General features: G+C 35.6%; 2 protein-coding genes across 2 annotated transcripts; both read left to right on the top strand.

The window, feature by feature from the left end:
• The first annotated feature begins 256 nt into the window (after nucleotides 1–256).
• LOC114185242 (reticulon-4-interacting protein 1, mitochondrial) lies at nucleotides 257–7,778 on the top strand. Its single transcript, XM_028072860.1, has 7 exons — nucleotides 257–693; nucleotides 882–1,109; nucleotides 3,393–3,466; nucleotides 3,630–3,789; nucleotides 4,435–4,554; nucleotides 4,695–4,803; nucleotides 7,329–7,778. The coding sequence occupies exons 1-7, from the start codon at nucleotides 472–474 to the stop codon at nucleotides 7,508–7,510; spliced, it is 1,095 nt and encodes a 364-aa protein (XP_027928661.1). The 5' UTR covers nucleotides 257–471; the 3' UTR covers nucleotides 7,511–7,778.
• Nucleotides 7,779–11,586: 3,808 nt separating this feature from the next.
• On the top strand, nucleotides 11,587–14,396 carry LOC114185173. Its single transcript, XM_028072742.1, has one exon. The coding sequence runs from the start codon at nucleotides 11,933–11,935 to the stop codon at nucleotides 14,123–14,125; it is 2,193 nt and encodes a 730-aa protein (XP_027928543.1). The 5' UTR covers nucleotides 11,587–11,932; the 3' UTR covers nucleotides 14,126–14,396.
• Nucleotides 14,397–21,588: the final 7,192 nt, after the last annotated feature.

Here is a 21,588-nt window from a genome sequence, read left to right on the forward strand (position 1 = left end):
TTTCAAGTTTTTAAAAGTATACAGTTTTCCTTGATAAATAAGCTATTAAGACCTTTGTTATCTTTATATCCAAACAAACTATAATACTATTTTTTTTTAATAAGGAAATGCAACACTATTTAATAAGGAAATGCAACACTATTTAATAAATTCTAAATTTATTTTTCTGCAATGGTAAAACTTGATGACAAGTATTTAGTTGCCAAAATCCTTATTAAAGAATGTTTTTTTCTTACAAATAAGCATTAGCAACGACCAAGGCGCGACTATGACCAAAAGTTTAAACGAAACGCAACAACCACCGCTTCTATCTCTGCGGATCAAAACACAGACACGTTCCCTTCTCTCTCTCATTCACATGGTGCACATGCACACACACTCCTCACCTTCACTTCAAAAACCCTAAACCCTAAATCATTGAGATCCAACCCAATCTCAATGCTCTGAAATTCAGCCTCAAATACTGAGAAGATGCGGATTCCGAGCAATCGCGCGTTCACGAGAATAACGCCCTCTGCTTTCAGTTATCACCGTTTCAAATCCTACGTTTCAGACTGCAGAGCCGTGCTTCTTCCCTCCTTCGGTGGACCCGACCTGCTTGAGCTTCGGTCGAACGTGCAAGTCCCTCCGCTGAAGCCGCACGAAGTCCTCGTCCACACGCGTGCCGTTTCCGTCAACCCCTTGGATACTCGTGTGAGTTGTCTTGCAGTTGCATTGCTTTCCTTGAAATGTTCTTGAACTCGCCTGTTTTGAAGAGGTTTTGAGCTGTTCTGAGAGTTTCTTGAACTGTTGTGAAGATTTGTTGATGTTTTGGGATTTTTTTTTTAACTGTGTTGAGAATTTTCTGAGCTCTTTTGAGAATTTCTTATTGTTTGTCTCAGATGCGTGCCGGTTACGGGCGTTCCATTTTCGAGAGATTGTTGCCTCTCATTTTGGGGCGCGACATCAGTGGTGAGGTTGCGGCGGTTGGAGCTTCTGTGACGTCGGTGAGTGTGGGAGAACAGGTTTTTGGGGCTCTGCATCCCACTGCTGTGAGGGGCACTTACACGGACTATGCGATTCTCTCAGAGGATGAGGTTACTCCGAAGCCAGATTCACTTACTCACGTGGTATGTTGTATTGTCATGATCACTATATAGTTAGGTATATTTGTGTCTATGTTGGACTGTGGAAGCTGTTTGCAATCAATATGTGTGAGGGATTAAATTTACTATGATCAATTCATAACAGTAATTAGATGCCATTATTTTCATATTGTACACCCGTTTAGCTCTCTAAAGTGATAGCTATGTGGTAGGACACAACCTCCTATTACTACTATTACTAAGCTCTATTAAAGAAGAAACAAGGGGAAAGGAAAAATACAGCTGATTGTTTTAATTCAAACAGCTGCAAAATCTGTTGGTAGTTAACTTTGTTGTTGCGTTGGGAAGCTTGTATATATAAATATAGGCCTGTTTTCAGGTCTTGGGGTATTAGGAAAATTAGTGAATAGTGGGAGGATTCTGGACCCTCGAAGTGCCAAAGGTGTTTTTGTAATAATTCTGAAACTTCTATTTAAAATTCTCAGTCTCTTTGTTTGAGTTTTTGATCCAGTTTCTATAAACTGTTATTAGAGCTCGATTCGAGCTCTGTGGGTTAGTACACATGGTGCCTACAAGAATGATGGAATCACTAGTGGAAGCATTGGAGAAGACTCTAGCTGGGGAATTCAATAACCGGAACATTTTGAAGGAAGACTTAATGCAAGACTATCCCAAATGGATGCAGATTTAGAAGCTCGACTTTTACTAAAAGATTTTTGCTTGGCTCGGTTGGAGAGGCTGGTGGAAAATTTGTGAAAGAGGGATGTAGGAAAGGTGCAAGTGCAGCAACTTCTATAAACCAGAGAGTTTCTGATAAAGGTGCACCAGAAGAATTGGCGAGTGCAACATTCTTGGGAAACAAGAATTGTGACAAATGGAGGCAGCTGGATAGTCTTGTTTTTGAGGGAGAAGATGCAATGGGTTGGATAGGAAAAGTTGAGCATTATTTCCATTTGAGAGGGGTACAAGAAGAGGAGAAAATGGAAGAGGTTATGGTGGCAATGGAAGGAAATCGCTATCTTGGTTTCAGTGGTAGGAAACATGCAACCCAAACCAGCCTTGTTTTGGTTTCAAGAATGCCCTCATTCAAAGATTCCAACTGATTTTAATGGGAGATCCTTTTGAGTCATTGCTGCCTATTGAGCAGGAGAAATCTGTGAATGAATTCATCACTCAATTTGAAAGATTTGTGTGAGTTATTAAGGGGTTGGATGAACAATATTTGATGAGATTTTTTTTAATGGGTTACGGGAGGAGTTCAGAGCAGAATTGAAACTGTATAATACAAATAATCTTTCTGAAATATGAATAAATCCCACACTATTGAAGGGAAGAATGTAGCGGTAGCAAAGGCAGTAGGGGATTATGGAGACAGAGGAGGGGGTAGGAGTTTTCCTATTCAAAGAGGAACAAAGGAATGGATAACAACACCTCCAAGATCAATGGCAACAACTAATTCAACACCACCCAATTTATTGGCTGAAGCAAATTCTTTTTCTCAACCTGGTACCTGCAAGGCAGTAATGAGGTAAAGGCTAATGGTCTGGCCACAATAGAGGCAATTTTAAAATATTCACACAGTCAGAGCTTTAAGAAAAGAGCATAAAAGGAGAATGTTTTCATTGTGATGAAAAATATAGCGTGAGTCATGTTTGCAAGAACAAGCAACTCAACATCATCATGTTAATAGAAGAGCACAAGGAAGAAGAAGAGCATAGAAATGGTGGATGTTTTTGTAATTGCTGAACTTTTCCCACAATTCCATCTTGAGGACAAGGTGAATCTTATTGGCCTGGGTATTGTTAGGACACGACTTCCTATTACGAAGGTCTATTAAAGAAGAAACAAGGGTAAAGGAAAAATACAGCTGTTTTTTTTTTTTTTTAATTTAAACAGCTGTAAAATCTGTTAGTAGTTAACTTTGTTGTTGTGTTGGGAAGCTTGTATATATGTAGGTGTGTTTTCAGGTCTTGAAGGTATTAGGAAAATTAGTAAATAGTGGGAGGATTCTGAACCCTCGAAGTGCCAAAGGTGTTTCTGTATTAATTATGAAACTTCTATACGAAATTCTCAGTCTCTTTGTTTGAGTTTTCTTTCCCATTCATAGTTTCTGATTCAGTTTCTATAACTATGGCAATAATATTTGTCTCTTTGTGCCCTATCCGTTGGTTTTTCTTTCAATCTTATAACTCATTCTTTACAAAATTAGTGGTTTCTACATTTAGCAATTGGTTATAATTTCCCTTGTTTACTTTGATAATTGAACCCATGCTTTTTTCTTCTTTTTTTCCCATTTTAATCTTGTAGGAAGCCAGTGCCATTCCTTTTGCTGCATTGACAGCTTGGCGTGGACTAAAATGTACAGCGAGAATAAGTGAGGGGTATGTTTATATTGATGAGATTATGATTTCAATGGGTGGAAATTAATTTCTGCATATTATTTTCTGTTCTATATTTTTTTTTTGTATTTTTATCACACTATAAGTTCAGCTTGCTAAAAGCTCTCGTTCCACTAACTTATATCCTTTAGCTTATCTCAAACAGACAAAGGATATTAGTAGTGGGAGGTGGAGGAGCAGTAGGGTTGGCTGCAATTCAGCTTGCAGTAGCTGCTGGATGCTCTGTTGTAACTACTTGTGGAGGTCAAAGCGTAGAGAGACTGTTAGCTGCTGGTGCGGAGCAAGCTGTTGATTATGTTGCTGAGGTGGTGTTGAAACTTCTTTTGTATACTTTTTTCCAGTCTTCAGTTATTTAAACTGTGCCAAATATTGCTATTGAAGCTTTTTGTTTGAAAAAAAGATCATGAAAGGGAAAATAACAAATACTTGGTGTACCAGTTTATCAAAAAACAGAGAATAAGATGCTAAAAACTGAAATAAAATAGAGATTTTAAAACAGAAAATAGTTGCCATTTGATGAATGTGGAAACTGGCCGTTGGCACGTGGTCATTGGTAAGATGTTTTTTCTTTTCAAACTAATTTTTTATATTTAAGTTTGAAGTTAGTGAAAATAATTATAAATGTGGATAAGTGAGAACTTAGGGGGCGATTGGGGATTGCAAATCTAAACAAGATATCTATTTAATTTTAATTGTTCAATAAAGTTATATGGAAGAGTGATGGCAGCTAAGGTCTTATCTTAATTTAACTTCTTTCTCTAAGAAATACAAATAAATCCTAATCCATAAGGATTGACTCTATTCTGTAATACTATCCATAAAGTGAAATTTGAGGTTTAGAATATGTACCAATAAGACCTAATTAACATAAAACCCAAGCCCAAATGCAATCCAAGACAAATATATATGAAAATCAGTGGTTTTCTTATAACTTTATTCTGGATTGACAGGATGTTGAATTGGCTATAAAGGGGAGGTTTGATGCTGTTTTGGATACTATTGGTGTCTCAGAGACAGAACGAATAGGCATTAGTTTTCTGAAACGAGGTGGACATTACATGACACTTCAGGTAGGATATGAATGTCACCTTTCTCATCCTTATCACACTTTGCAGATGTACTTAGTTCGTTGGCAGAGTGACCTTTTAGATGTCTTTCTTAAAAAGCAATGCTTGTGCTTCAATCTCCTATGTTTGCTATTTCATTGAAGGGGGAGGCAGCATCCTTGGCTGATAGGTATGGACTTGCTATTGGGCTTCCAGCAGCTACAGCTCTTTTATTGAATAAACAGCTTCTATACCGGTGCACTCATGGAATAGGTAGAAATGTCCAAATTATCATTCTATTTTGCTTTGATAACCTGGAAGTATGTTTACTCCTTTCCTTTGTAATTTCTATCTTTTGTTTGACATTGATAGGACTGGTATCATAGCAACAAGAAAAAACTGGGTTTTTATTGAATGAAACTATGAAGAAGTCTGTGAATTCATTCATTCGTAATTCCAAATATTTCAAGAGGTCTAGATCCTCTCCTTGTACTGCTTTCCGATCACAGAATCCCCTAAGTTACTGGTCTACAGTTTATAACTGAAACCCATGCTTAACTGGCTTAATTAGTTGCAATACAAATACACTGCCCTTCTTTCTAACATAAGCTTGTGTATCTCTTTGACTAACTAACTTAGCTAACCACTACAAAACTAATTAATGGGTATCTATCATACTCTCCCCTAAAATTTCAACATTTCCTCAAGGTGAACTGCTTCTGAATGCTGAAATAAAGTTCCCGTGGTGTTCTTATTGACGACAGAATCATGGTGGTGACCAAGTCAACAAGAATAAAGTCTTTTTTTTTTTTTTTTTTACCAAAGTTAACTTTCAATCCTCCTAGGTTAAATACCAATGTGATTGTAGCCATTCATCTCTAATACTGTGTTTTCTGAGGCATTTTTTACCATGAAACTGAGTGTTGTAGTTGCAGCCTTACAGCCAAAGGTTATGAGGAATTACCATGACCTTCATAGGTCATCTATCTTACTCTGTTGGGTCTGGTTGACTAGGATGTGAGGAACACTCAGTTCCCGTGACTTCCTGTTTTCTTTTCCTTTTCCCATTTTATTGTAGTGGGTTGGATTTGTTAATTCCGAAAAAACACCATTTATTTCTCCAGGGTTCCAGTTCTACACCTTCCATGTCGGAATATGATTCTAGTTGTTCTTAGCCCGCATTGCTCCAGCCTCTTTTTCTCCCTTTGATTGTCCTTTTGTTGCTGTTTTTATTTGTTTTTCTAGGTCCATCCACTAACTATTCTTTCCACGCGGTTCTTTTCTTGGCTCTTGATTTTCATCTTTACTTCTATTTTCTTCATCCAACATGAAATATTGTTCATACTTTTCTGTTTATTGACGATACCTGTTCCTATAAACGTTGGAGACAAATTCTGTGATTTTTCCATCCACCTATTGGTTGAAACTTCTACTTCCCTTAATTAACATGATCATTTTATACGTTGAGGATCACCTGTACCTTTTGCCTGAGTTATTTCGTCATCTCCTTCAAAGATTCTATTCCCTGCTCCCCAATGATTCCAAATGCTCCAAGAATCTGTCGTTAATGCGCCCACAACTCTGGGCTCAATTTCTCTTGTACCAATTGATAGAACTTGTATCATAGCAGTGAGAAAGGACAGTTTTCATTGAATGAAATTAGGGATGAAAGCCCATAAGAAGAAAAACAAAATTCTAGATATTTGAAGAGGTCTGGATCCACTCCTTACACTGCTTTCTCAAGGACAAAGGTTATCTGAACTGTCTATAGTTATTCTTATTTGTAGGAAACTACTGGTCTACAGTTCATAACTGAAACCCACCTTGATGGACCTACATAGTTGCAAGCCCATTTACCTTCTTTCTAACAGAAACCCTTTATTTTGTTGACTAACCTAACTAACTTGGTACTAACATACAACAACAACAAAGTCTTATCTAACTCTTTACTAACATAATTGACATAAATAATGGATATGTATACATTAGACCTTTTTTGGTAGACTTCTATCTAAGCACATCTACAACAGAAAAAAAAAAATGCTTTTTCATAAACCAAAATTAACTCGTGTAAGTTAATCTGTACATAAGCTAATTTTAGTTTATGGAGAAAACATTTCATTTTTCTTATTTTTTTCTCCGAAAAGTGTTTGCGAAGAAGTTTGTCCAAACAAACTTATAGTCTTTTTACCACGCCTAATGTGCATACATGCTACTCCCCTTTCGTCGTCCGTAGTTCACTATAGGCTAAAGGAGTAGTTTAGATGGAGTGAAAAAATTTTATATTATGCTGATTGATATGATATTTGTTTTTAATCTAACATTGTATTACTGGAAATTTTTTCTTTCTCATACCTAGGTGACCTAAGTAGAACTCTCAAGCATTGATAAGATCTGGAGCTGAACCAACTTAATTAAAGGAATAGAAATTTTGAAAATGGGTTATGCTGTAATTTCCTTGTACTCTATGCATCTGGTATTCCATTTAAGGTAGCGAGATTGACATCAAGCTTTCTTGCTGGTTGTTATGTAAATGAAGCAGAATCAAAGATATCCTGAAGTAAAACCCTTTCTCGCATGTCCACCTTCCTTGTAGAAAAAGTGAAAAACACATTTTTGATTTAACAGTCTAATTGTTTTGTGCTTGGTGTTCCCTTTAGATTTAATTTAAATTGTTATTGGTGTAAGTTAGAAACCAAGGGTGGTGTTTATTTCCTTGTTTTACCTGTACTGACAAATTCCTGGTGAAGTTTTTTTTTAATGTGGAGCCAAAACTCCTTCGTTCATTGTGATTACAGAATACTCATGGACATACATGAGGGCTGACTCAGACGGTTTAAATGAGATTCGAAAGCTATGTGAAGCTGGGAAGATGAAGATACCTGTGCATACAACGTTTCCCATAACACAAGTAAAAGAGGCACATGAGGCAAAAGACAAGAAGCTCATTCCAGGTAAAATAGTTCTGGAATTTGATTGACGTCCCGAAGCTGATAGCAGCCGCTTAAACTAGGTTTTTTCCCCTTCATTCTTGGGTTCTCTTTTCAATGGAATGTTCCACAATTAATTGACGAATTGATAGTTTTCTTTTTTCTTTTTTTCTGGGTTTTCATTATATGATAGAAAGTGGAAACTCTTTGTAAATTTTTGATTCAGAATATATCCGGTCATGAAAGTCTGTAAATTGATAAGTCTGTGTGACACATGACGACCTTTCTTTACCTTTACAACTGTTCAAGTTTTAGTCATGTCCATTTGTGTTGTCGTGGAAGGTGTTGACATGACGTTATACCTTCATAACCCCCATGTGTCAGTTGCACTCACTATCAGTAGCCTATCCATGTTCGCTTGAATTGTGACATCGAAAGAGAACATTGGTAAATTATTAGCAGAAAGCTTGTTCATTGTATTGACGTATTGTGCTACTAGGGAGCGGAGAGGTAGGCATCATTTGCTGTTGAAATGGCCAGATCTTAGGAACATTATCGGGCAGCATTTGTCTGCTTACCTTTTAATTTATTTGAACTGCTAGGAACAGCCTATTCTCCTTTCTTGATCACGTGTGGCATTCGTGATTCAAATGTTAATGAATTAAAACTTGTAACCTCACTTGGATACAACTATTCAATTATTTACGGTCTGGTGGGACACAATCTAACATGGACTGCATTACACACTTTGACAACCCCCTAACACTGGTCACCAAACCAGCAATTATTTTGATTGTAACACTATAAATTAGGTCTTCACCTCTTTAGTTACTCTTTGTATTATAATATTACCCTAATCAACTTCGTAATTATCATAGTTTAGAAAAAATGTAAAGGTACCTCAAAAAGGCTCATTGCCCACTTTACGGCATCGGCTTTACCTCAACCGGGCCTCATGCAGAAAAGCCCAAAAAACCAGACAAAGTTAAAGTGCCCTTCAATGTAAGTCCATAAAAAAATATTATTGCACAATCTGCTTTTTATAGATGTCTTTCTATATGCGTTCTTAGTATCAGTTTTGTCAAGTTGTGTAAATGTATGGTCAAACCCATTCTTTTTAAGTAACCTTGACCCACTTATTAAGTTGGTTATCATTCAGCTTTGGAGTTAGGATCATATGAACAAAGAGTTGTGCGTGGTTCTCTGAGTGGGTTTCCATGTAGCTGGACCACACCTCTAACCTAACCCTATTAAATGCTTTACCTTGTTGCATGTGACGTGAGTGTTGAGATGATGGTTGAAGGGTGTTTACCAATCTCTGATTTTACACCAAAATTGAATTAAGTATCCAACTAATGAATGCAGTAACAGTATTATGAAATAAAATATTATCAATAACTAGAAAGTTTAATTTATTAAAAAAACTTTTCATTTTCAAATTAATGGTGGTCTATATGTGCTAGTTTGTTTGCATTATTTGGCAGGCAAGTGACTGACCTATTCAATTAGCTTCATTTTATTAATATCAGTCGATAATATTTTGGCAAAGGCAATGAAATGAATGAATGGATTTCTCTGCCACGCGTCACATGTGCGCAGATTTCTATGATATCCATGGGAAGCATAGTAAACGGCACACTCCTTCGCAAATGGGTCCATATGTTTGTTTCGGAATCTTGCATCTACTCTCCTTTTCATGCGCGTGCCTGCACACACTTTTTTTTCTCCCTTTTTTTTCTCCCCGGGTCTCTCCTTTACATTCTTTATTCAATTCAAACATGGTAAAGTTGTTGACTTTTATAAAATGATAAATAATGTTTAATCTATTGAAATATAAAATAAAAAATATGTAATTATTCATTAGTACAAAATCATCTTACACTCAACTTCCATATTCTTCTAGGTAGCTTCAATCACCATCGTCAACCCATGCATTCGTTTCTAATGGAATTCTTGCATGCAAATGTATTCCATTATTAAAAGGATGGTACTCTGAGTACCGGACAAAAAGTTGAAAGTATGGTGAAATGAAAACAGAAAAATATGGTGAAATGCAGTAAAAGGCGCGTGGCGTAAAAGGAAAGCAGTGATGAGTGAGATAGGGGAGCAACAGCTAAAAGCAATGAAATTGCTAAGCTTGTATGTATCGTGTGGTCACGTGCGGTGCACCTTCTTCCTTCTTCTTTTCATCTCTTCCTGTCTTATTCCCACGTGACGTCTTTCACACACACCCTTCTTCTGCTTTCTTATTTCGTATCTGCCACTCCCAACCCATCATTTCTTCATTTCCAAACAACCTAATTATTATTTTACCATCTTCTTAATGTTGATTAAATATATCTAATGTGCCCTGACAAATGATGAGAAGTCTGAAAAACAAGACATAATAACAATAATAGTGTGTTTGTATTGTGAAAACAGAGAGAGAGAGAGAGAGAGAGAGAGAGAGGTGAGAAAGCAGAAAAGGCAGGCATATGTTACAGACAGACACTGTACCATAAGGGTACAGGTTTTTAGTTATTTGGTATTTACATCTACACTTACAAAACAATAGTATTATCACTGCAGCTCTGAGTTCTCACACCACACGGATGGACACATGAATTCTGTGAAAGTGTCATCAACTTTTGTATTCCCAACACCAAAACTTTCTCCCCCATTTTCATTTTCCTTCATCTCCTTCTATCATCTATCAATCTATCTGCCCACGTTCCTCCCCACACTATTTTACTGCTTCCTACCACCTATCACAATACATCTTTATAACATTTTTGCATCTCAATTTGGATCACATACATATATACATTATCTGCTGCATATTCATTCTTGTCCCTTATTCCAACCATTTCCCATCAGGCTACCTGCCACCTACAATAAACTCCATTATTGTAGAATCACATTTCATGAATCTTATAAAAATGGGAATCCTTGACAGCTGAATTAACAAAGTTGAGGAACATGTTAAGGGCTCGGTATGCAATAGTTTCGTATTCAAGAAAACCACTCAAAATATGATTATGTTTTTATATAGACACTCCAATCCAATTTGGGTCTTTGTCAATTCACACTTTTTTCTTTCTTTCTTTCTATCACGTTATGGCAGCGCTTGTTGTATTTATTAAATACATCTACTGTTTTCTTCATCATTTTTGTAGTTTGTGGGCATTAATTACGTATTAAGAATACAAGAAGCGAAGCTAATCAAATTATTATTTGAGAGATTTCTTTCACATTCATTGCGGCTGATAATGCTTCTGATATTGACAAATACTATACCGTTAGGTGGGCTTTTCTATTTTTTTCCTCTCATAAATAGCCGTTGGGTAGGTTTTGTTTTCCAAGTTGTATTGGTAGTTGTGTTTGCTAGTTGTTGGTTAAGATTATCGTACCATTATTTGGTAGTGTGCTAGTGTTTTCACATAGGTTTTTATTAAGGCAAAAGTTATCTATATTTAGGGGATAAAAATCCCATTATATCCAGAAACTATTTTAGAAAATTTTAACAATCATGATCTAAAATAGTAGCATTGATTTTACCGAAACGTCTAATAGTAAACACATATATTATTCACGACATGAGGCCAAAATCTCCTTTATGCTAGTCTTACAAGAATATAAACTCTTTATCTATTCCTTTTCCTGTCAAATTTCTTTTCCACTCACACTCTCACACACAACCTTTCTTTTTCTATTATTTTCCCACTGCTTTCTGTCTTTACCAAAGTTGTTGATCTGCCAAAAGTCTCGTGCACGCAGATGATTTTTCCTTTTCTGCTGAACACGGAGACGAACCTTGAGACTTGAGTACTTCACTAATAACAAGTATCATTCAAGATTCACCCCCCACTTCATTTCACCACACATATGATTCATACCACACTATCCCATTCCCAAATACCAAGTCCAAAGAAAAATATTATAGTCATCTTAGAAGAAACCACTTGTGAATCGATGAATCTGGGGGAATGGATTATTATTCCTCCGTAGTGCATAGTTGCAAGATAAGGTGACAGATTATGTGAAAAAATGTGAAAAATGAAAGTAAGTTTTGTTTTACTAAGATATAGAACTAACTTAATGAGAATATGTCTGTAAGAAATAAAAAATAAAGAAAAAGCACCAGTTGGCAACAAGACCCTACCCTACACTCTAGCCACAGTGGGTTACATTTTGATAAAGACAAACAGCATTTCGTCATCTTCCATTAAACACTTTCCTCTCTCTCAGTATCTCTCTCTCTCTCATTCTATCGGACACACTCTCACTCACAAATAGTAGCCACCTTGCAATCTGTTACTGAGGATAATAGGCCACTCCACCTCACAACCAAGCAACGCTAAGCAATCTTTCATTTATTGACTGTGCTTTTATAGAGCTACCATCCCAAAAAATCAACTCTTGTGTCACACAATGGCCATGGCATGACTTGGCAAGTGTTATTCTGAAACCAAATAAAAAGAAAAAAGAAAAAAATGGAGACAGATAGAGAGAGACCCCATCGCAGCACAAGTAGCAATAGCAGTAGCACAAGCGAGTTGTTTGTTTGCTTCACTTCCCGTTTGTCCTCTTCATCCATGAAGCTCTCTTCTAAGTCCATTCTCAGCCCAAGCCGCAGCAGAGACCCTCCTCAGATTTCCCTCTCTTCTTCCGTCAGCAGGAGGCTCAAGAGCAATGGCAGCATGAAGGGAGGCCAAGCCTCTCCCATGTTCCCAACTGCTGGCAAGAGAAGAGGGTGTGGCTTTGAGAACCCTGAACCTTCTTCTCCCAAAGTCACTTGCATTGGCCAGGTGAGGGTCAAGACCAAGAAGCAAGGGAAGAAGATAAGGGCAAGGTCTAAGAGGAGAGGAGAGGCTAGCTTTAGGAAGGGTGAACAAGGTGGTGCAAATGCCAATGGAAATGCAAATCCTAATGCAGATCTAACTAGACAAAACAGCCAAGGGTTTCAGCATCACCAGAACTGCTTGAAGCATCGGAATCAGAGATGGGTGCATCTCCCCTTGACAATATGTGAGGCCTTGAGAGAGTTCAGCTGCTTCTTTCCTTGCAGGTCTTCTTGCATGTCAAGTGAGAAGGAGAAGGAAAAGGGTGGTGGAGTGGAAGGAGGAGGACTTGTGAGAGAGGGTTCGTGTGGGAATGGACTTGGAAGGTGGCTGGTGGCTTTGCAGGATGGGGATGGGAAGGGAAGGGGGATTGAGTTAGTGATGGAGGAAGAAATGGAGGATGGAAGAGAGAGAGGTGAGAGGAGCCGCAGCCAGAGGAGGCATGTGTTTGAGGACATTGATGTTGATTTGGTGGTTGGAGAGGAAGAAGAGAAGAAGAATGATGAGGTGGTGGGAGAGGAAGAAGAGAAAGCAAGAGTTAGCATATGTATTCCTCCCAAAAATGCTCTTTTATTGATGAGATGCAGATCTGATCCAGTCAAAATGGCAGCTCTGGCTAACCGTTTTTGGGAATCACCTGTTCACAAAACCAAATGTCAAGAAGAAGAAAAAGAAGGGGAAGAACATGATGAAGAAGACATTGTGGATGAAGATGAACAAGAAGTAGAAGATGATGACACACAGCAACCCATCAAAGTGAAAGAGGATGAGCAACAAGTAGAAGTAGAAGAAGAAGAAGAAGAAGAAGTTGAAAGAGAAACCATAGAAGATACCATTTGCCAAAGAGAAACAGAAACTATGGTGGTGGTCAGTGAAGAAGAAGAAGAAGAAGCCGGGAAGGAAAGCTATGAAGTTGAAAGCGTAGGAAACATAGAAAGCAGAGAGTTTCATGAAGTAAAAGAAGAGGAAGAAAAGAGTGACCAAGAAGCAAATGAAAATGCCATCGAAAAAGGTGAAACTTTAACACATTCTGAAGCTCATTCAGATCTCCACAACCTTAAAACCGAAGGAAAAGAGGTTAATCTCCAAGAGGCTATAGAAGTGAGAGAAAACAACGAAAGCTCAGAACTTTCTTCCACCCCAGAAACGTTCACAGCTTCAGAACCCACCCCAGAAACGTTCACAGCTTCAGAACCGGAAAACGACGACGGAGAGCCAGAAACGGAAGCAGTGACGACCGAAACTTCAGAAGGGTCAACGGAGGAGGAAGAAGAGAAAGTGACTACGGAGACCGAAACGCAAGAGCCGACCCGAGACCCGAATTCGGATCCACAGTCAAAGGAGCGAGAAAATGGGTCAAAATGCGAAGATAGAGAAAGGGAAACGTTGCCGGAGTGCTTGTTACTGATGATGTGCGAGCCCAAGCTGTCAATGGAGGTGTCCAAGGAAACGTGGGTTTGCAGCACCGACTTCATACGGTGGCTACCGGAGAGACCTGCCGCCGCAGGCGGCGGCAAAAGGCTGAATGGAGAGACCTTTACAAAGACCAAGCCGAAGCCGAAGCCTTCTCCACCGCTGATGCAGCCGCCACGGTCGTCGTGTTCGTTCCCGGCGATGGGCGGTGCCGCCGGAGTGTCAATGGCGACAATGATTGAGCAGAAGCTGGTGGGGTCGAAATCAGGTAATGGGTACGAGCCGTTTGTGCTCACGCGCTGCAAGTCGGAGCCGATGAGGTCATCGGCTAAGCTAGCTCCGGAGGCTTGCTTTTGGAACAACAGGAAGCTTGAGCCGCATCCACCCGCCGCTCAGCTTGGGGTCGGCGCGCCGGCTGGTGTTGGATTTTGATTTTCATTTTAATTCTCTCTTCCTGAAAACTCTCAAATTTCTTTTTTTTTTTAATTGACAGAATAATCAACTGTTGTTATTATTATGTGTAGATTACTGCTAAACTTTGGGCTGCTTTGTTAAACTAGGATTTTGATTATACTCCTATTTTGCTGTTTTTAGAATGTAATCCTTTGTATAAATAGTTTTAGTGATGGTATTTGTTTTGGGGTCCATTATTACTCGTTAGTGAAGTTATAATAAGAGTTTTAATTTACCTGTGCAGTGTTAACCAGTATTCTGGTATGATGTGGTGCATGTTGTATTTATTTCTGTGATGGTTGGTATATTTCTTAGTTGGAACATATTATGAAGGAGATAATGGAAGTGGTGGAAGGCTTGAAGTATGTGTATATGCGTGTTCTTGAGGGCATGAAGACAAAGTGAGTGGGACATTTTGTTAAGGTTGTTGTGTCTGGTTGTCTAATGCCATAATTAGGTTGGAATTTCTGTGGACTTTGGTCAATGGTCGTGGCTCATCGTTTTAAAGCACTACTGCTCTGTGATTAAGCTTCTGTAATGTGTCGTTGTAATTAACAAGTCTTCATGGTAGTTGCATTGCATGTGTAATGGGGAATTCATTCCAAGGTGCTGCATTTAATTACAGGGAAAACAGTCAAACCACAAGTTTGACTAGTCATTAGTGGTGCACTTGAATTTATTCCTTTCTCACTTTTAATCATCATCATGTTTTTGGGTACTTTTTATTTTTCAACATCAAAATTTTACTAATTATCTTTTTATTAGGTATACTTTTATGTGTTTTTTTAGTTTTTTAAGTAAATTGCCTTTTGGTTTTTGTGCATAAATAACCTTCATAAATCATGTTACTATCATGTTGGGAAAAAAAAAAAAGAATCAAAACAGTGATCAGATCAGATCACAATAGTATCTACTAACAACCGATGACTAATTTCTGTCCACGAAGTATGAATTTCATTGTTTTAATACTGAGAATTGATTTTGGAATCAAATGAAATTTTTTTAATAATATCTGCTAAAGACAAAGATTATTAATGAACTTTATAAGTAGTAGCAAGAGGCTTTATGATGTTTTAGCAAAGCAAGCATTTTTGGTTTGTAAAAGTGTGTTGATTTGTGAGTGTACTCATAATATTGAATTGGTTTGAGATAAATATTAGTTAATAGGTTAGTGACAGGTTTTGAAAGGAACTGCAGGAAGATAAGCTGTAAAGTTGGCATTTTGTCTTTCTCTAAAACTTGTTTGCAATAGCAGAATTTCAAAACTGTTTCCTCAGTCAATAATACAGTGTGCAGCACACTCAGCTCCCAAGGAAGCAAAACTATAGATAGTATCATTATCTCATGCAAGCTCATTCCCTCTTTGTTTTCGATGGTTTTCTTCCCAGAAATACACACTATTTCATCTAAGGTGAAGTGAGATTTATCCGAGTAAAAAAGTGAACTAATTTATCAAAATATTAAGATTCTACCTAAAAAGCTGTTTTTTTTTTTTTTAATTTTCAAAGACATTGAGTTTGAGCTGCTTATTATATGTTTGATAATAGTAGGTTTAATTATCTTTCAATTATTTTCAGTTGAGCTTTTATTAATTTTTTATTATGTTTATTGAATATTTAAACTATTTATCTTTTCAGTTGAATTATTGTTCTTTAATTTTTTTTAATCGGATGACGTAATGTTATTTTGTCTTATTATTTTTCTTGTTTATATTCATGTATTAAAAAGGTTTAATATTTTATTGCTAATTTGAAATGATATTCCGACTAATATAAAATGATTAGTAAATTTTATTATTTTTATTGAAAATGTGTTAGACAATGAGGTCATTATGTTTTTTAATTATTTTTATGTTATTATCTAGCGGGACTAAGAAACTGGCTTAGTCACCTATCGTTTTACCTTTTACCTTGATCGTAATATTGTTTTATATTAACAATAAAATTTCATGTTTTTATTGGATTGATTGAGTACTCTTAACTCCTGACTAACTGGTTCTTCGTCCACTCGTCCTTTAGTTGATTTGTTTTCAAGATTTCTTGTTCGATGGAATCTGCTTGGATGGTATCTGCATAAGGCACTTTGTTACTTAAGTCGGGAAAAGTTTATGCAATAATCAATTTAATCAATTATCTTACTTGGATCTTCTATTTATACTATTTGTAATAGGCTTTTACTTACCACTGATCTGACCACTGATCTAATCACAGTGATACCTTAATACGATTACTAGACTAATTTATGCTAACCTATTTTTAGATTGATTTAATGGCACCTATCGACCTTCTTGTCCATAAATATGTCATACAGTATTTGACGTTTCATCTAGAGATGACAAACAAACTCACCTCCGTGGTATCGCCCAAATCTATCCCCGTTTTAAAGGGAAATTCTCATATATATATATATATATATATATATATATATATATATATATATATATATATATATACTTTTTATTTTTTATTTCTTCTGATTATTTGGTTTGTCATGAAACTTATTTTATCTCTAATATATTTTTCATTTTATCATAACCTTTATATAATTATGTTATAATAATGTATGTCAATTAAAAAAAATTTATGTCTCACATTTAAATATTTCTATTATTTTTTAATATTTTTATTTATTGTGTATTTTTCTTTCACATGAGAATGTTTATACTCTCAATTTAAGTGTTTAATAGCATAAACTTTTCATTTACTAGGTAATATGTAAACAAAAATTCTTTATTTATTATTATTAATTTTTGTTTCACTAAAAAAAAATTTTGTTATTTCTTAACCATTGAGTATATATGTTGATATTTGAAAAGTTTTCTTAGATCTCTAAGGTATTTTTCATCTTATCATACCCTTAAGTATACATTTATTTTCTTTCAATAGTCTCTCAAATTGTTTATAAGACACACATTTTTTAACTTTTTAATATTTTTATTTGTTGTTTATTTTCATCATGTAGAATATTATTTCAATATATTTTATCTATTTTTTTTATTTTCTGACTCATTATTAATCATACTATAACTTTTTCATTATAATTGTATAAATAACTTTTATTTATCACAATATAAAAATTTAATGTAATTGTCATGAATTTTTTTTAATCACCATCCAACATATATTGAAGTTCAAAAGATACAAGATATATATTAAAATTTTATTATTTGTTCTTTGCGTCATTTTGATCAAGTGATGTATTATAACTTTTATTAGTGTATAAAAAATAGATTAATCAGAATTTAAAAATTGATGTAAACAAACATTTAAAATATATTTTAATTTGAATATTTGTTTTCCTTTTATATTTTTAAAAAAATATTTTTAAATTTTATCAAATAGGTTTCATTAATTTTTGTAAATTTAATAAATATTTTGGTTCTCATGAAATTTTATTTGGTATTCTAATCTAAAATGTAAACAACAATTATAATTTATTTCAAAGTATTTGATATCGAAGAAACAATCATCCTCCTAATATTGAATATTTGATAATATTATGTTTCATTTATCGTAATTTTTTATTATTTTATAAAAATTAATTAAAATTAATATTGAAGTACTAATAAAACGGGTATGGGTATGAATATGAGATTATACTTATTAATCGATACGAATGGAAATGACACAAAAATTTGATATCCGTTGAGTTTAAATATGAAAAAGAAGATACATTTTTTCTACATAGATAATATAAGTATAATATAACGAAACACGTCCCCGCGATGTTGTAAAACCCTATTTTTCTGCCCTAAAATTTAAAGGGGCCTAGCCCTATTTGTTGGGCCTAAGGACTGACCCATAGGGTGTCCAAAGCCCTTAAGGCAGCCTAAACCCTCTCAATTCTTCCATTCTTGCGAAAACAGTACCTTACTCTCTCCCTTTTCCCTATCAACAGAAGCTCTGCTAGGGTTTGGTTCCCTCTCGTTCGTGCTAGCTCAAAAGCTCACCTCGTCTCACGTAAGTTGATCCTTGAACCGTACGCCCTCCTTTCGAAGTTGTTTTTGTGGTTTCTGTTAGGGTTCACTGTAGTAACCCTGTTATTCTCTCTATGTCGCTGTTCGAGTTCGTAACCCTACTCTTGGAGCTGCTGGATTCATCGGCTTAAGGTCACAGTCTGTTATTAGCCTCTTTCCAGGTAAGGGAAGCTAGGGCTTTATTGTTTTAAGTTTTCGATGCCTGTTTGGTTGATTTTATGTACTGGAAGGTTGATATATGTTATTGGTTGTGTGACAATGCATGGATTATACTGCTATAATGATGTGTATCTGTTTCTGCACGAGAGAGAGTGGTGAGCTCTGCTAAACTCGCCCAGGCGAGCAGGTTGGTCGCTCAAAACGAAAGCTCTCGCTTAAGCGAGGAGCTCTCGCTTGAGCGAGAACAACAGTAACTCCCTCCCATCTCTGTTTCGAAGGCTCGCCTAAGCGAAGGCCACTCGCCTGAGCGAGTTGGGCTAGCTTGAGCGAGATCTCGACGTGCTCCCTATTGCAGTCTCGCCTAGGCGAGAGCAGGTAGCTTGAGCGAGGGGTTCCTCTCGCCTGAGCGAGGTCTCTTTAGCTTGAGCAAGATTTGGGCATTTCTAAGTATGTGTGTGTGTGTATATATATATATATATATATATATATATATATATATATATGTATGTCTCACATGATTGGTTGATGTACGCTTAAGACAGTTCAAGCCATGATGCTATATGTACTGTATATGTTATATTGGGACTGTAAGTTGATGTGTTTAGCATGGGCGTGGTGTGATATATGCTTGATTGGTTTGGTAAATATATATACATATTGGCATGAGATTGATGTGTATGAGAACTCTAAGAGTGGTTGGTGAAACATGGGTAAAGTGCGGGTAGGACATAATCCCATGACCTTCGTAGGGAGTGTTCATGGTGGTACCTCATCTAATGGATGTAATTCCACGAGGGTACGTAGTGGTGCCTCCTCCTAGGACGTAATTCCACGAGAGTACGTGGTGGTGCGGCCACGACATAATTCCACGAAGGCCTCGTGGTGGTGCCTCATCGTATGTATCTGGATAGTCAAGTCTTGGTGCCTTATGTAGTTTGGTACTTCTTGTGTGGATGTACGTTAATTATGCTTGACTCTAAACTCGTATGTTGAGTGTTATGATATAAGAATTTTTTTTGCACTAGTTTACCCCTTTGCTTGTTTATATGATTATGTGTGGTTTACTCCTTTGCGATGATCATCGATTCTATTGATGTGAGCAGATGTGAGAACCCCTAACAGTGGTAATGATAATAGGGATGCTGCAGCTTGATGGATTGGACGGGTATTGGGCCCACTATGGGGTCCATCGCTGAAGGATTTTATTAGTTATGATTCTCTTGTCCGTACAAGACCTAGTATAATTAATTTTCACCTGTGTATTTTGTTTTGGGTCGTATGGGGCCTCTTTTTATATAAAATGGGTATGTTTGGTGTCCTGTGTACCTTCATACTTCAAATTCTATAGTCTCTAAATATTCATGTATATGATGTTTTATTAATCTGAAGTTATCCAGTCTTTGGGATGTTACAGATGCTCCGTTACCATCTTCATCTATTGAACTGGTATTTTCTAGCTTCCTAGCTTTTAGGTCTTGCATGACGTGTGGCCGCTTGGCATCTAATGGCTCAAATTTATGGCTTTGACTAATCTCCCGATCAATCCATACTATACATTTCATATTTTTAAGTCATGAAGATAAAAAACAAGATGATCAGATAAAATCACAATCACATCATTCGGTCAACAAAAGATTATACAAAACAAACTCAATTGAAAAATATAAAAATATTAAATATTTAATAAACTAATACAATTAATACAAACTCAATTAAAAATATCCAACTTTATTTTGTGAACTTGAAATTTAACGTAAACACTTACTGTAATATTACACAAAAGCTAGTTTCAAAATGTACTCTTCAACTTGTTTTAATTTGATAAAGACCCCCATTTCACAATCAGCACCAAAACAAGAAAATTATCTGCCTAACTCTACTATTTTTTTTTTTTTTAAATAAGAAGTGTTAAAACCCTATGAGGGTGGAATATGTGTAAAACCAAATCAGGGTTGAGAGATATTTGCTTATTGCTTAAGAAAGTTTGATGATGAGAAAAAGGTAGTTGTGATTGGGAATCTTGAGTTGAAAAAAAAGGACGAACAGAGAAACACAATGGAAGCTGGTAACATAAAGTGCTTTTGGTGCAAACTTTTTGAACAGATTGAAAATGGTGTAGGGAATGGGGCATAGACATTGCTCCTTGGCACATGGATTCCACAAAATCAATAATGAAATTGGCCTTCCCAAACCCTATCACACAAAGTTTTTGCCCCCTTTCTTATATATGTCAAGAGAAAACTATTAGTCAAAGGTACTTCTTTTTTTCATACAAAAAATTGTTACATTAAAAGTTAATTCTTTTTAAAACCACATAAGTTGTATATTTTACTTAGGAAAATAAATCTCTATGTTGTCTATGTTAAAAGTGTATATACAAAAGAGTATACTAATCTTATTGTATATTCAATTTGTGTGAATGGTCATTATTTATTTTTCTTAAACATTATTTTGATCTCTTACATATGATTGAATAATTAATCAAAGACATGTTAGCATATTATTGATTTGCCACTTTTGGAGAAAGAGAGAATATGCAAGGTCCCCCCACCAATTTCCACCTATGTATATGACCTATTGAGAAATACTTTTTTCGTGAGAATAAATAAATGTTTTATAATATTTATATAGAAAAAATGTACAATACAATTTTGTTAAATACAAAATGTCATAGCAAAAAAAAAAACTACTTATTTTATAAATTATAGTTACACTTTAAATGTTTTTCATATTAAAAAAAATAAATAAAATGGCTAAATTAATACTAGTTTATTCTACTTTTTTTTCTTATTTTTTTATAACTTTTTGTATTTATTTAAAAAAAATATGGAAACAACAACAATAAAATAATTTAAGCTTAACTCTATTTATTATTCAATATTTCGAAAGGAATATATAATGAAAAATTGTTATTACTGTATTGTTAATAACCCATATAAAATAAAAGATTCCTTAAGATAAACATATACTGTTTAACTTTTTTTATTTATATTCAATAGAAACTAGATTTCACGCACAAAATTCTATAAAAAGGATTATTGCGTGTAAAAACATGTACATTTACTAATGATATATTTGATACGGATAATACCAATATCATAGAAATTACTTGATTGATTTTACCTTCTTTAGGTGTTCGTATACCAAACATTACTCGTTTGATGCTTACCATTCAAAATCTTGAATAATTTTTAGGATTGAGCAAATTATGATGAATGTCACAAACTCAAGCATCTCTAACTAGGTTACTCAAAACAGATCTTCCAAGTTCACGACTATCATTTCTACAGGCTCAAGGCACGAGTGG

The sequence above is a fragment of the Vigna unguiculata genome, chromosome 5 (assembly GCF_004118075.2).
Source record: "Vigna unguiculata cultivar IT97K-499-35 chromosome 5, ASM411807v1, whole genome shotgun sequence".
NCBI lineage: Eukaryota > Viridiplantae > Streptophyta > Magnoliopsida > Fabales > Fabaceae > Vigna > Vigna unguiculata.

Coding starts and splice junctions, on each gene's coding strand:
- LOC114185242 (XM_028072860.1), top strand. CDS start 472: ATGCGGATTCCGAGCAATCGCGCGTTCACGAGAATAACGCCCTCTGCT. Junction 1,110..3,392: donor CAGATTCACTTACTCACGTG/GTATGTTGTATT, acceptor TTAATCTTGTAG/GAAGCCAGTGCCATTCCTTT. Junction 3,467..3,629: donor ACAGCGAGAATAAGTGAGGG/GTATGTTTATAT, acceptor TATCTCAAACAG/ACAAAGGATATTAGTAGTGG.
- LOC114185173 (XM_028072742.1), top strand. CDS start 11,933: ATGGAGACAGATAGAGAGAGACCCCATCGCAGCACAAGTAGCAATAGC.